The sequence below is a fragment of the Erpetoichthys calabaricus genome, chromosome 2, assembly GCF_900747795.2.
Source record: "Erpetoichthys calabaricus chromosome 2, fErpCal1.3, whole genome shotgun sequence".
Lineage (NCBI taxonomy): Eukaryota > Metazoa > Chordata > Cladistia > Polypteriformes > Polypteridae > Erpetoichthys > Erpetoichthys calabaricus.
Window position 1 is genome coordinate 218,205,288 of NC_041395.2, and position 16,659 is coordinate 218,221,946.

The 16,659-nt window shown below is 37.5% G+C and overlaps 1 protein-coding gene across 17 annotated transcripts in view; it reads right to left on the bottom strand.

Moving 5' to 3' along the window:
• The window catches only part of camk2g2 (calcium/calmodulin-dependent protein kinase (CaM kinase) II gamma 2), a 125,413-nt gene that overhangs the window by 21,852 nt on the left and 86,902 nt on the right, over positions 1–16,659 (bottom strand). For 9 of the 17 annotated variants that reach the window (XM_051922653.1, XM_051922651.1, XM_051922654.1 and 6 more), the window contains 3 exons: positions 12,250–12,292; positions 6,484–6,524; positions 5,634–5,666 (listed from right to left, as the gene is read on the bottom strand). In XM_051922653.1, the coding sequence (XP_051778613.1) occupies positions 5,634–5,666; positions 6,484–6,524; positions 12,250–12,292 (117 nt within the window). The remainder of the gene's footprint in view (positions 1–5,633; positions 5,667–6,483; positions 6,525–12,249; positions 12,293–16,659) is intronic. The other 8 variants (XM_051922656.1, XM_051922652.1, XM_051922659.1 and 5 more) reach the window with 1 other exon arrangement.

Here is a 16,659-nt window from a genome sequence, read left to right on the forward strand (position 1 = left end):
ACTTGTAAGATGGAATGAGCTTCATAAGAATGAACTGAACTAAATTGCATTTGATTAAAAAATAACGTTTTAATTAATTTAGCTTATACTTTCAGATGTGAAAAAGTTGCTACATTCTAAACAACAGTATTCTTCACGTTTTATTGGGAAATATTGGGAAGTAAGGAATACAAAATAACCCAGGTAACAGGAAACAGCATCTTTGATATACAGTCCCTAATTATGACACTGAAATCTTATTATTCTACACTAAACAAACCATTTTCTCTTTAAATGAACATATCTGCTTCATGGTAAAGTGAGTTACTGACACAGTAAAATGTGAAAATGTTTAAGGGGATGCAGACTTAACATTGGTCTACAATATATAATACACTTAGAGATCAAACAATTGCTATAGGACTGCACAGCAAAGCACTAACAACACTGCAATCTACTTTCAGTTTGTATGGCCTCTCCATTTTCATGTGTTTTTTTGATCAGATACTAAGTATACTTTTCACTGTCTAAACATGCTGAAATTACAATTAGTGTAAGGGAGAGTATCCTTCCACAGCTAGGTGTCCTACCCAGGGTGGGTCCCTGTCCTGTATTTTACAGCTTTGCACTTGGAAACGACCTTAATGAAACAGATGGATCAGCACCCAGCATTTTGCACATGGTGCGAAGAAGTTGGATATTCTAGAGTCCCTTACATGCCTAATGGTAAAGAACCTAATGGTAAAGAAGATTGTTATAGGACCTTGTATTCCCAGGGGTCTGAATTTTTGGGAGAGAAAGCATAATCTATGGTGGTCTAAGGAAGAAAATCCTTCTTTACAGGTGAGTTTGGTGACTTTAAATATATATGCCTGGGGTATAACCTTGTACCAGCCATATTCTTTAAGGTGAGGGTCTAAATTTTGCAACTGTGGAAAGGACTACTTTTAAGAAGCAGGAATAAATATAACACTCAGGTTCTATGTCACAAGTGTCTGAAAAGAAGGCTATGTCCTTGTATTTCATATCATTACATGTAAACTTGTGTGAACTCATTTGTCTTTTACATAATCTAACAATTACATTCATAGCATTGCCAGAAATCAATTTGGAGACTACGGGTTTATATACACAGGTTCCATCAGAATATCCTAATACTATAGAGACAAACTGTTGTGCGGCTGATTTTGCATCTTGGTTTAAGTCAGTATAAGTGCCTTTCAATTACGTAAACAATATTGCATACATTCTGTGGTAAATAAAATGATCAGAGTGTAATTGTTTACTAAAGCTAAAATTCTTTTAAACCTTTACATGCATTTTACACAGAGTCTTATCTCTGTAGGACTTCCTATAGCTTACAATTCACTTTTTCTTATGAATATTACAGGCACCAAATAGCTGTTACTGAAGGGATGAGGTTCACCAACAGTGATCAACTGGGTAAAACCCTTTTATTATTGGGTGTGAAATCAAGTGATCTTTTTTGTGACTGTGGAAGCACCTAAGCTAACTTCAGGCCATTTTAGAAATGAGGGTAATATTGCAAAGGGATGAAATCTAAAGAATTTTACTCAGGTTAAATGTGTTTCTGTGAGTATAATCTTCCCTATTTATTATCTTTTATATATATTTCTCTTCTGGTTTGTCCTGCTTCCACTTCAAAACCGGTCCCGCCCACACCCAGCCGATACAGCATTTCTCAATTCCTATTCATCCTCTTCCATGTCATGTGCTATACTGGCCTGCTGAGCGTAATACATCTAACAAGTACTCGAGGTGCTGCCACAACGGTAAAGTAGCTTTACCACCTTTGCGTTAGCCACCTGTGTCTTTACAACAGCTTCTTACACAGCAAACATCAGAAGCTAAAAATTATCGGGAACACATTTGAGAATACAACTCTTCTTTAGCGTTTGCTTCCATGGGTGCACAGATAACTCAACCTCCTGGCCACGGACCATACTGTTTTAAAATACACGGGCAAATTTATCACCAAATCTCTCCACTATACGCTAACACTTCTACCTCTCCAGGATATGGACGGCTGTATGTTTTTGACACAGCGCAAGCTACTGAAGTATGCTTACAAAATAAAGCAAACTCTGCATGCAGCGAAAATGTACTTCTCCAGCTAGACTCCATGCCCAGAACCATCAACCCCTTCGCTAAATCATACAAACACATGCATGAAATCGCTCAGTCCAATCCAACAGCATCTGTACGAATAGTTTTCAAGGAAAACCCTGGGCAGGATTTACGACGATACAATGCCCCAACATTGCAGCGATTTTCGTCGGAGAAGATGGCGAAACACCTGCCGAAAGGGACATTTGCATCTATCCCATAGGCAACTCCTGTAAACAGATTTCCACGCTCAATATGAATTGCGATCCTATGGTTTACCCACTTTTACTAACCACTTTTATTCCCTTACAGAGACATTGGCTAGCACAAAGATTTACAACATGTTCCTGATAAAAGAACCACAAGCGAATAAGGCTTACTCAATGGCAATTTTACGCGTGCAGATTAGCAATGAGGAATACATTTAGTATTTTGCACTCCAGCGGCAAACTATTCCAACAGTACATCGTAGATGCGTATCTTAAATCAGAGGGCGCGCGTCTCAGCTATCTCAGATTACATCAACAAAATCTGCGCGTGGAACAATACAAAGGACGCACTGCAAGCAAATGTTGACAATAACAACGTATGTGCAGGCAAAATGATCATACAGTATTACCATCCACATTTCCAGGAAGTCCAAGATACATGCAACAAAACTATCAGGATGCCATGGCCATAGTATGTAAATTCGGAAAGCCTGATTTATTTCACCGTTTTCCGTTCCTATTCTTACACCGCCGGGCGTTGGCTAATTTAATATAATTTAGAAAGTTATGCTTTCAATTAAAGGTATACAGGGCTATGGTGAACTACATTACTCTATCTACATTACTCTATCTTGCCTGAAGAAGGGGCCTGAGTTGCCTCGAAAGCTTGCATATTGTAATCTTTTTAGTTAGCCAATAAAAGGTGTCATTTTGCTTGGCTTTTCTCTGTCTAAGTGAGAGAAAGTAAATGGTGTTCTAGATGGTTATGCTGCCATCAGCACAAAGTTATGAGTGCTAGAATGCTTTTGGCCAGTCTTATGCTGCAAGAAACGGGTTATTTGTTTCTATGCTTTGTGTAACGCAGCTTTATTTGAGAGAAACGAGTGGGAATATGTGGAGGGGATACTGTTTTTTATGATTTTATGCAGCAAAGATATGCTATAGATGTTTTTCTATTCAGTGCCCTTGAGTATAAGAGATGTGGTTTTGTGTTTCCTTGGTCACATACAGTACTTTGCTGTTCCATTCCATTTTTAAAACATTGCTTTTGGTGCATTTAATTAGTGTTCATTTGAGTGGCACTGGGTATCCTCTTAACACATTTACAAGTCTGTTTCATATATACGCAGACACCTAGTAGTGTCATTTGGTATAAAGATCTAAATCATATACCTCCTTGGTGTTTTAGCTATTTCACTGGTCAAGTATTGTTTCTTTTTCTCTGTACTGGCATCAAAGATACTGCCATTTCTGCACAGCGCATTTGTGGGCACTCTCTCTAGACATACAGGTATGTCCACTTAATATGGACTGCACTGCAATTCTGATATCCCCACACAAATCTATGCTTTTGCACTGGCCTCACAGTCATCACTTTTGCAGCCTTTTTTCTTGATAGTGTCAAACTGTCCTTCTCAAATAGAGGAACAAATGAGGCAGAAACCCATTGAATCCTAGTCTGATGTGGCTTTTTAATATATGGAAGGTATTTTCTTCTGTTATTGAAGGGAAGATGATACAGTTGCTCTGGTCAGCTTCAGATTCTTGAAAAGCAAGAACACGAAATGAAAGGAGCATACAAGGCATTTCCTGTCAATTATCTCCAAGGAAAGTGCAGATGAAATAAGGTTCATCCTAATCTGTAAAGAAAAGGTTTATTCTTGGCATAATCTTAAACAACAAAACATCAATTTTAAGTGATGTGTCCATTTTAAGTGGTGTATCAATTTGTGCATGCTTTTAAATTTTTTTACACATTATAGCTATGTAAACCAATAATGTGTTTAAAAATAAAATTATTGTTTTATAATTACTCTCAGTGACAGAGCAGAATAATTACACTTAAAAATTTAGAAGGGGTACTTTCTTTTTGAACCACTGTGAAATTCAGGTCGCTCTAGAGCTAGCATGAGAAGCTGAAAACTCAAAAAAAAAAATATTAAGCACATCACCCAACAAGCACTCATGAAAAGATTGTGGTCATCTAGTGCTTGTGAATTAATAAGCCTCCGTCCACACAAAAAGAGATTATAGTAATTTAAGATACATGACAGATATGTAATATAATGTTTTCCCTAAAAAAGAACAGAGTGCTGACACCCAAAAGAATGCTACTCAGAAGCCTCAGTCACTACAAAGCACAACACTGTCTCCTCAGTGTATTATCATCAAACCTGTGTGACTTCCATTCCCAAATTTTCATTACTATTGAAGCAGACATGATCGCTATGGCTCATGAAACAACTCAGGACAACAATAATGGGAGATTTTTGGATTTGAAATGGATTTAAAAAAACAAAAAATATATACACAGACAAAACAAAACAAAACAAAAAAACTGTCACAGTGACCATTTGTCCGGGCTCACTGCCGGCCAGCTGAAAAGAGCAGAGCGCTAAGGCAACAAAACAGATCAATTTAGCCCATGAAATACTTCTTATATATTAGCATTCTACATTGTTTAACTATAAAAGAACTGTCTATCTACTCAGCAATACAACAAAAAACTTTCTAAAAATCTAATAACTTCAGTCTTCAAAATGCACCATTAGGTAACCAGATGCCAATCTCTGAACATTGACCCCATAAATGCAAAAGTAGACCTACAAACTGCACTCAAGCAGAAGCAGAATGAGATCCCCAAAATTAATTGGTGGTAGAAGAGGAAGCTCTCCAAAGTGTCCTTAGATGGATCCTGAGGTGATCGGTTTCTATAAACTACACTGAACTGCAACCAGTATCATTTCAGCATAGATCTCTCATTTGAAACCCCTAAAGGCTCTCGAAATTACATTCAAGTAGAATCTATCCATGTTAGACTGCATACCGGTTCAACTTTATAAAATTCACTGAAGTTACGTCAGGAATTACCTTCAAACTGTTCTTAGGTTGGAACTAATGATTCTTTTGAAATGCCCTTCAAAGATAACCACAGATAGATCCCCAGCTACATTTAGATAATATCAAAAGAGGCTGGCAAAAATTCAGTACTGCATTTTAAATGGAATCAGAAAGCCACTCAAGACAGAACTGTCTTGGAAGCGTAGCTGTGCAAGACCAGTCACATTATAAATGTTTTCACATTGGGTAAGTTAGTCAGCGCTCAGCATGGCAAATGGCGGTGTGACCGGACAGCAGGTCCCCTCGACCTTGCAGCGGCTCAGCATTGGATATCTCTGCTTGATGAGCAGTGGTATGGATGGAGAATCGAGCAGGGCAGGGCAGGAGAGGACAATGTCATATGGCCCCAAGCTGATGGATTCCAACAAGACAATCCCACACCCCCCTTCATTCCTTCACAAAGAAGGTGCATCTCACCATTAAACAAACACTGGAGCTGGACTTTCTTTTCTGAACAGATCAAAACAGAAAGAGAAAAAGAATGAAAGAAAGAAGATAGCCCCTGGTTAGAGGAGATCACAGAAGCAGGATGAATGAGAACAAGAGAGGAGAGAGAATACAGATTAAAATAAAAAAATTAAGACCAGCACTGCTGAGGTCACATTGTTCCAACTGGCTGAAAATATCTCAGCCTCACCTTCTCCTCTCTGCATAGTGGCTCCACATGATCTGGACGCCTGCTGCTGATGCTAGCCATCCAGAGTGACCCAGACCCAAGACACAGTAGTTCAAAAGTTATTCAGGTCAGATCTGGGTTGTGCAAGAAACACACACCTGAGCCCAATATAAGAATTACTTTTGTACTAAAAACCTTTAACGAAAAATGTTCTAATTGCAGAGTACTCTATTAGAGTATGCTATAACCCTTAGAGCTCTATGTGTATCTAATATGTATTTTTTTCAAAATATTCTTTAACATCAAGGGAGAGAGCAAGAGGCATTGGGTGGGGTGGAGTTTGGCTAACTCAGAGAAGTTACAGATCACTCAGAAATAGAAGTTCATGCACAATAAAACTGTGAACTGCATAATGTGAAGCTGCTGGTTTCTTTGTTCCCTTGGCTGGGCTTACTCATATAGGCTTACCACTCAGACCTCTAGACTGCCTGTTGATTGCAGTGCAATGTATTACGTTACCCAGCCAGCTTGGCTCAAAAGACAAGATTTGATTGAGCAACAAGACCTTAAGCCATGGCCAATTACTGCAACCTTTATTAAATGAAAATGAACTAGGAAGGATGTGAAAAAAAATACAAAACAAATTCTTACCTTCACTCCATCTGACTTTTTGTTTAATAAGCTTTTGGCGGCTGTAAAATAAAAGCACAGCATTACAATGGATAAGAGACCGCCAAACCCATTAGTTAATAATAAGGCTGTACACTTTTTCTTAAGATGCAGGAACCTTCAGCTGTTCAGGCAGCCTGTGAAGATGTTATGATTACAAAGTGGAGTATGTTATGTGTCTCTCAATGATAAATCTTTGGGAACTCTAGAAAACCATGCTTAGAAGCATCTAAGATGCATTAATTATTCACAGAATACTTATAGAACCTGTTCTATTGGTCATGAAATGTGCAGAAAAATGACCACCACATGTGTCTGAAGGAAAGGTAGCACTGATTTTGGAATATTTAGCCGGTGAGCAAGCAATTACTGAACTGTTATTAGTCTTTCTAAATTGCTAAGACACTAAACCCCTCTCTCTGAAGCAAAAGCTCAGTGGCCTGAACTCATTTATTGAATTATTCACTCTTTTGGCAATACCGTAAACAATTTTCACCTAGTGAAACACAATTTGCAGATCTCTTTTTTGCAAAACTATATAAACACATTCTCATACAATAAAACACATTTTGCACTACATTGCACTTGTGATATATAATGGTAACCCCAAGTGGCAAAAGGTAAACACAAAAAAGCACAGCTGTCATAAATTAAACACTATGACTCAAAATTGATAACTTTTGTTTCAAATGATGTGACACAACCAATATAAGCCAGTTCAGAGTGCACAAATATTGTTGAAGGTTCATATCAACAATGGACAGAAACAATCAGAGATGCAGAGGACGAGTACGTGTAAAAGGTGGGGTACAAGGAGGATGAGGAGGGGTGCAAGGAGGAGGAAGAGGGGGCTGAGGAACAGTAAGACAAAGAGTAGTAATTTCTGATGAAATCTGAGCTACTGTCACAGATCATGTTCTTGTCCATGGAATGACAATAAATGAAACAGGACAAAGTGTTTAACACAATATCGGTAGATTCTCTGTGTCCACTATAATCTGCAGCTTCAGACAAGAGAACAGGTACAGTATAACTGTTTTATTGTCTTTGAAAGATCACAGTACTACTGTATACAGATGTTTCAGCAGACTGGGAGGAAAGTCCATCACTGTGTATATTGTAGTGCATGAATATTTTTGTAACTGCACTTTCACTTTTTGTAGAATTGCAAGGCTGCCACAGGAGGGTGGAAGGATAGCTATGTTCAATCAAAAGCAAGAGGCCATTATAGTTGACATGGTCCGTCAAAACAATGCCATTAGACTGTGAAAAATACAGCAACGAGTTATTGGAGACACACAAATTTTGAAGGAATCAACAGTGTCAGCCTTTCCACCATCGACTATGTCCTCCAACGCAACAGGGTTCCCATGAAACAAGTGTACAGAGTACCCTTTGAGCGCAACTCAGAAAGGGTCAAAGATTTGCAATTTCAGTATGTGCAATTATGTGTACATTCAGACACATTTACAGTAACCCAGATTTTTTTACAGTAAAATATTACTGTATTCATACTACTGTCAAGCTCAATGACATCACAGTATGTACAATGTATGTAAATCAAGAGTGCATATAGTGTACTCTACAACATAGGTCTGTCTTTCTGTAGCACTTACAAAACTATATCTATTTCTACATATAGAGAATGTCTGAATGTGATTCAATGGACAGACATCATGAATACATTTTTGTGGATGAAGCAGGGTTCAACCTCACAAAGAGGAGAAGGAGACGCCGGAACATAATTGGCTAGCGGGCCACTGTTGAAGTCCCTGGCCAGCATGGTAGCAATGTGACACTATGTGCTGCCATAAGCAACCGTGGGGTTCTACACCATCATGTCACACTGGGGTCATATATATCACCCAGCATCTTACATCTCTTGGTGGTCTTTGAGATGTCTTGTTTGGACTTGAGTAACAGGATAATGAGCTGAACGAGCATTCTACCTATGTTATAGTTTGGGACAATGTCAGTTTTCACTGTGCAGAACAGATAAGAGAATGGTATAACGTCACTCCCCTTTCCTCGACCCGATAGAGGGGTTTTTCTCTACATGGCGGTGGAAGGTATATGGCAGACAACCCTACACCAGGGTAAATCTCCTACAGGCCATGGAATTGGCCTGTGGTGACATAAGTGTGGAGTTGTGTCAAGGGTGGATTTGGCACACGAGAGGGTTTTTCCCCCATTGCCTGGTGAGGGAGAATATAGCATGTGACGTGCTGTGGCCTGACCCAGCCCAAAAACATTATGAAGCCCAATGACCGATCGCTTATTTTACAGTCCTTTGATTTTGAGCTATTTTATATTAAGCTGAAAATGGTACAAAATGCGACTGCAAGTAAAAAGTTATAAACCTGTAACATGGTCACCTTCAAAATCACTGTCATACTTTGCAGAAATGAACAGAAAAGCTACACAGAATACGTAATACTAATTTGGAAACAAATTGTATTCTTTCAAATTATGAATCAACCAAGACTACTTGTTCTAAATGATTTCCAAAAAATACTATTATTGTCACCTTTGTTTTTAATTTTTTCACATTCCTAGATAGCAGTACCTAGCAAAACTAACAAAATTTACAAAGCCACATAACTCTGAAACTAAATCAGATTATAATATAGTAAAAGTAAGGGGAAAAAAGGGTAAGTTTGATTATTTCTTCACAAACCTAGTATATATGCATTTGCTGTGCAAAATTGTTTTCAAAAGTTAATCGCGTTCTATAAATTTAAATAAAATATCTTGCCCACTCTGGGGCAAAAACCTTAAAAACTCATGAATATGTTCAATTTTAAACCCAAGACAGTTGATGATCATTGATCCATGTCTCCCGTGTTTCCATTGCATGTTTGTGACAACAAAAGGGATCTGGAAATAATCATTTTAATGCATATTCCTGGTACTATTTTTCTTGTGATAAGGATACATTTTCTATTCACTTGTGCGATTTCTCACATTAATATGGAAGTAAATTAAAACAAAATCAACCACATGAAACAAAAAGTTTACTGTGATTTGGCCTGTTGAGTGGAAACCATGACCGGGAGTGTGGGGTGGGTGAAAGATTGTTGCACAGGAAGACTAAGTGCCGAGCTATCATGCACAGTTTGTGTTCTTTATAAACCAGTAAACCCCCGATTCTCTAAAGAATTGCAAATCCAAGAATGGCAATTACTTTCTGTTCCTTCCAATCTTTGTAGGGATGAAAAATCATGGAGGGTGGGAGCGTCCTGGGAAAGTTTTTCATTTAATTAAATAAATATATTTGTACTAAAGCTGTTTCTTTTTGGAGCCGTGACTCCTTTGGTTCTGGTGTTTCAGAAGCGCGTTGTAGGAGCCTTCGTTCATTGTTTTTATCTATGCAGTCTTGTTTTTGTTTTTCTATGGGTATGTTGTTAGCTAGAAGTCGTTTGCTGTTAGGAATCATAATTGAACTTACTTTTAACACTGAATTACCTTAATGTGATTCAAATAAGCCACACTGACAGCTGCCACACTGAGTGCTGGCACAGTGGATTAGAGCACACTGACTGGTGGCACTGTGTAGTGGAGTAGCTGCTGGTACTGTGGAGTAGAGAACACTGACCGCTGGCACTGTGGAGTAGCTGACTGCTGGCACTGTCAGTAGTCATCACTACCTCAAGTTTAAATACATACACATATATAGATAGACGGCGCATTCACTGTGTTTCCCAGTCGACACAATATGTCAGCGCGTCAGCCTTATTGCATATTACACATACTCTCTCTCAACTTCATTGGCTCCCTGTTAACTACAGAATACAATACTAAATACCACTCTTAACATTTAAAGCTCTCCACAACCTCACTGATCTCCTACAGACTTACACTCCCTCTCGCTCACTCAGATCCTGTAATTTGAGAGTATTCAGTCTGGCAATATGGTGCAGCCTTAGTTTGTGGAAGACAGACACAACTAAAGACATGAGCATAACATGATGGTTGTCAATTTCAAACTGTGTTTCCTCAATGTGCTCCTTGAGAAAAAACATCTTCAAGTTTGAGAAATGTTAACAGCTAACAACAATCTACATAGTTAGTGACTAAATACATTTAGCCAAAACGTTGTTTGGAGGCTCACTTGAGCACATAAATGCATAGCTTTGCTAGCTTAGCCTGGCTTAGCTAAAGTAAAGATTATAAAACGGGATTTTCTAACGGCCAAATATAACCAAAACAATTGTCCAGCCTTACCTATGAAATGAAATCCCCCGGGATCTGGTTTGGAGCGTACAGCGGTTTGTATAATCCCAAGCAGCACATTATTCATTACTTCACTCCACAGCAGTGCCACTCACAATATGGCGGCAACGCTGATGTAAAATTCTGCTGGTCATGAGGCGTCGTTATTCTATGTCTATGTTTAAATATGTCACCATGGCAACTTGTTGGCATGCATGCTTTACCTCAAGTTTAGTTTACAGGTTGTGTTGTGTTGTTTGGGCGTCACTTACTGATTCTGGGAAGCCGCTGGGTTTGACTCTGGGGCGCTGAGGCGCTTCGCGAGTGCGTGTGCGCTTTTGGCACGGGTTGCGTCTGGCATCCGTGCATATATACAACCTTCGTAAACATTACTAAACGAAGGTTGTATATGCGGTGGTGTGCGTGTTCAGGCGGCGGTTGTATTGTGACCTGAAGTTTAGTTTACAGGTTGTGTTGTGTTGTTTGGTCGCCACCTACTGAGTCTGGGAAGCCACTGGGTTTGACTCTGGGGCGCTGAGGCGCAGTGCGCTTCGGTGTGTCTGGCATCCGTGCATATATACAACCTTTGATTAGTAATATAGATGTCTAAATATCATAATTTTGGCATTTTGTGTTCAAAAATGACCAGCATAAACTATTTTATGATGTGTGTGCAATCGTAAGATGCACATAAATACTTAACAACTATGCACATGTATACTCCACACAGTCACAGTCTCAGAGCCCAGACTAGAACCAATTCTCTCAAAGTTCTGAGGCAGCAGTCCCACTATTGTTTTATCATGCAATCAAGGATTACCTAAATTAAGAAATAAACTGAATGGCTTAAGACCATAAAGAAAAATAAATGCTCTAAGCTTTACCAGATGCCGTGTCTTCCTATAATGCTGGCACAATACCTTTACTCATTTGCAAATCTATTGGACTAAAATGTAGTATGAAATGGGATATCAACTTAAAGTTTATTTGTAAACATTAGGGAAAAAGACTAACAACTAACAAATAAAATAAGATTGAAAAATGCTGCACTGATTATGCAATCATGCGTCATAATGATCTAGCAGTACTTTGATTATATGAGATTACCATTATTGTGCTATTCTATAAAGCGTTCAGTAGCAATGTCGGGAAAAAAGTAATGTGACGTGTCTTCACAAATGTAAAAGTTTATACATTGTGACTAGGTGATAATATTTACTCTCCACCTTTCACAATTCTGCCTATCATATGTGCACTTTATTATATACACAACCTCAAAGGAAGCAAAGTACTTTTCTTAAACCTTTTTTCTTTTTTTTAAATTGTCAAGAGAGGCTTATATTCCACAGGAGTTTTGAACAACAAAGAAACAAATTTTAAAGTATCAAAAGAAACCTTTACTAGCTATTAAGACAGGGCTGCTGATTGCAGAAACTATGTCACAAGCTTAAGTGTTCTTCCTCAGAAATAAATGGTAACCTTTCTTTGTAATCACCACAAATTTGACTCGACAGAAAAGTAAAGAAAACTTCTTACCTGAAAAGTTTCTTGACACCAGCATAGTGGTGAGGATTGCACCCTAAAACAAGGCAATAAATTATATTAGATATATAAAAAGACAGTGAGGCAAAAAGGTTACAGAAGACATAGGTTTATAGATGCCAATCTGTGTTGAAATGATACAGGTCAAATCCCATTGTAGTGAATAGCAAAGTACTGTACTGAAATTTTCAGAATAACGAAAAACTTTTTGTGGGCCAGGACAAGCGTTCATACAACATTGTGTTAAACAAATTTCGTTTTAATGAAATGTCATTTTCAGTATAATGCATATTTTTTGGGCCAGAAATGGCCACTGAAGATGATAATGTGGTGTAAAAATACTTAATGCCATACTGAGTCCTGAGAACCCAGCAACAGGCCATCTCATAAAAAGTATTTTTGGTCTTGAGCAGTCTTGGCAAGAGTGTAGGCACAGCATCATACACATAGCCAAATGTGTACCTAGTGTCTGCGAGGGTAGCGGTGTTACATCTAACATCTCATTTTCATTCTGTATTCATACCCGTAGTTCTATTAAAAAAAGTTACATCCAACGTCTCATTTTCATTCTGTATTCATACCTGTATTTCTAACGTCTTGTTTTCATTTTGTATTCACACCTGTTTTTCTATTTAAAAAAAGTTATGTCTAACGTCTCATTTATATTCTGTATTCATACCTGTATTTTTAACATCTTATTTTTATTCTGTATTCATACTTGTATTTCCATTAAAATAAGTTACGTCCAACATCTCATTTATATTCTGTATTCATACCTCTATATCTAACATCTCATTTTCATTCTGTATTCATATTTGTATTCCCATTAAAAATTTACATCTAATGTCCTGTTTTCATTCTGTATTAATACCTGTGTTTTAATTTAAAAAAAAGTTGATTTAACGTATCGTTTTCATTCTGTGATCATACCTGTATTTCCTTTAAAAAAAAAAGTTTCATCTAATGTTTTGTTTTCATTCTGTATTTTCATACCTGTAATTCTATTTAAAAAAGTTGCATCTAAAGTCTCATTTTCAAATAAAATAGTTTTTGCTGTTTAAGATGCGCTGCTTTTATTATACATGTATTGTTAACCCTTGGTCACAGAGTTCCACGAGAGATAGGAAGGCGAGTCCAGGTTTCCAAGAAAAATACAGGTACTCTGTTACTGTATAGAGAAGACATAGTGTCAAGACTTAATTCAATATACCCTGTATATGATGTGCTGTTATAGGAGCAGTCGAGCACTCAGAACTCAACATAAGAGCCGCGACATATACAATCGTCCTGCTTTAGCTCCCATCTTCAGATCAGAACACCTGCAGCTCGGAATCATCACTGTGGCAGAGCAGGTCAAAGCAGTAAGTGTGATCCTGCAGAGGACAACCAATTACTTTGCACTTACTGCCCTTGCAGTAGAGCAGGTACGTAACTGTCCTTGCCCTGTATATATATCAATACAGGGTGAGTCAAAATTATGTTAACATTTGAATGGCAGAAGCAATTTATTCACAAAACATACTTCATATGTGCAAGATGATTTACAGGAATGTCTCAACCTGTTTGCCATCATGTTCAACACATGTGCCATATGTGGCACATAAATTGTCCGCAAAAATTATATACAGGTATATACAGTACATAGCAGTACCATTAGTGTTAATATAATTTTAACTCACCCTGTATGTATATGGACACTAGAGGGCACTGCAGCACCTCAAACCCAGAACACAAGTGCAGTCACACAGTCAAAAAAGCTTTAATAAAAGTGTTTTATTTAAATCCAGTACAAGCTTTGTCGAATTTCCACCCAACTCTAGCTCACCTGGATGAAACTGGATGGCTCCTTTTATCTCAGCACCTGGGAGTGCTTCTGGTGTCAAATTACAGCCTGGCAGCACTTCTGGGTCAGGCGGAACCTCCTTCGAGGTGTGCATCTTCCTTATAGCTCCCTCTGGTGGCACCCACACACCCTGACAGGGCTGTTCTCTAAGATTATGTGTCTCAAGATGCCCTGCGGGAGTATGGATGGGGCCTGTGCCAGAGGGAGGCTGCCACCTAGCATACTCGGGGAATAAACCGTTCCCAGAGCTACATTTTTTGCCCTTCCATTTTATCTCAGCCAGGAAAGGTACTGAAAACACATCCGACCAGGATCTTCCTTTTCTTGGTCAGGATGGTTATTCATTTACCATACACACACACAGAGAAAGATTTGTGCATTAACTCATTTCAAATTCCTATTAACCCTTCTTAATCATTTTGATACATTGGTTGTTTCTCATATATTGTACTTTAAGCAGTACATTCATGTTTCATACCCATCATTGTATACTTAGATCTAAAATTTCTATTTCTTATTGTAAAATATTACATTTATCTACATTAATCTTCATCTGATGTATATACTGTCAAGTGTAAATTTTATCCACTTATAGTATCCACCATTCCACTTAGATTAATGGCATCTGAAAACTTAACCATCTTCTAGCTATTTTTTATCTTGATCATTTATATAAATTATGAAAAGCAATGAATCATGTCCTACACCTACAGGGACCCCCATTTAAAAAAAGAGTTCCTTGAATCACACAACACACCCTTAAGGCAGATTTCCGGGCATCTGCACTGCACATTGCTTCTTTATGGCTCTTCATATGGTTTCTTTTCAGAGTGTGCTCAAGTTATTTAAAGTTATATAGGAAATTTCACTAAAAACTACACCCAAATAGTAGTCCCAAATAGTAGGTTCCTCAAACTGATTTGTTTTTCCCAATACAAAATACAATCAACAACATTTTAAAGAGTTAAAATACATTAAAGAATAATCAATGTTTAAAACCTCAACCTTATTAATTACTGAAAGCTATACATTATAAAAATGGTCACTCTTAAATACCTCCTAGAATACCAAACTTAAATTAGAAACAAAATTGTGAACAGACTCTACAGTGATCCACATAAATAAAATTTGATTTTTTTTCTAGTTTTAGATAGCGTTCTCCTATTGAGTTATGAGAAGTGCATTAGAATTCATGTAGTTAAGCAAAATATGCTAACAATGCAGTGTAAGAGACCACTGTTAATTTATCACTCCCAGCATATTTTGAAAAATGCCGTTAGAGGATTAGGAAATGTATATGCAACACTGACAGGTAAACAAATATCTTCCCTCCCAAACTGTCTAAATTTAGGGCAGTCCCAAAAATAATGACCTTGCAAGATCAGCACCTGATGGTACTGTTCACAATTAGGATTCAGTTCCTGATATATTTTGCATAATATAAATCTAGAAAGATGTGTTTGTTGCCCATATTTAAAGGTGAAGTGTCACTAATCAAATGAAAGTCTTTGAATGGTCAAAGCAACACTTCTGTCAGATTCTGCACATATTTAGTGTCAATTTAAGATCAATTCTGACTTATTTTGTAATTGTATTACCTGTTTAATTTTTTCTACATGGGCATTGCAGAAACAAGGGCAGCTACATTTTAGTTATTTTACTCTATGTCAGGCACACAGCAGCTGTTACTAGGTGGATGAAGCTCTTTTCTGAACAGCAAGTTCATTTGATTTCTGGACAGACAAATCCATCACAACAACTAGCTTGCTACCGAAGTCTACTCCTTTATATAAATCCAGTTCTTCCAACTAAACTAGAATGGGATAGTGATGTCTTGTAATATATAATATTACTCCTGTTTTTTATCAGTTACATTGGTCACCAATTTCTTTGCATATAAAATGCAAACTGCTTATCACCTTCAAGGTTTTGGATGGCCCAGCCCCTTCTTATCTAACTGAACTCCTTCACTCATAAAACCCATCATAAATACTCAGGTTCTCTGGTAATTGGCTGCTGATGGTCCCTCAAACTAAACTATCTACAGTACACAGGGAGACAGGTCATTCATTGCCATATTGCCCAAGCTTTGTAATTCATTACCAAAATGCATTCAAGACTGCTCTTTCCTGTCTTCAATCAAAACAGAACTCAAAATCATTTTCTGTAACTTTTAACTTACTTCTTACTTTCTTAAGATTTTATTATTTTTCTCTGCATTCTAGGTCAATGTTTTTTGTTGTAGCCCTTCTTACATTTTCATTTTTTCCTCATTATTATTTATTGCTGGTTTTGTGTCTTGTCCTCTTACTAATGTTATACTGTATGTAGCGACATTGGGTATGAGAAAAGTACTATATAAATAAAACATTATTATTATTATTGTCATTATTATTCTTATTACAAGTGTTTAATTAAGAAATGCATCAGTATATGATAGTTCTGCTTCAATACTACACCCACTTAGTTTCAGTGATCAATGATTGTTCTTAATTAAGCAAGCCCTCTGGACAAATTTTTAAGTTTTCTCTTTGGATATTTACTGAATCTATTTTATAAAG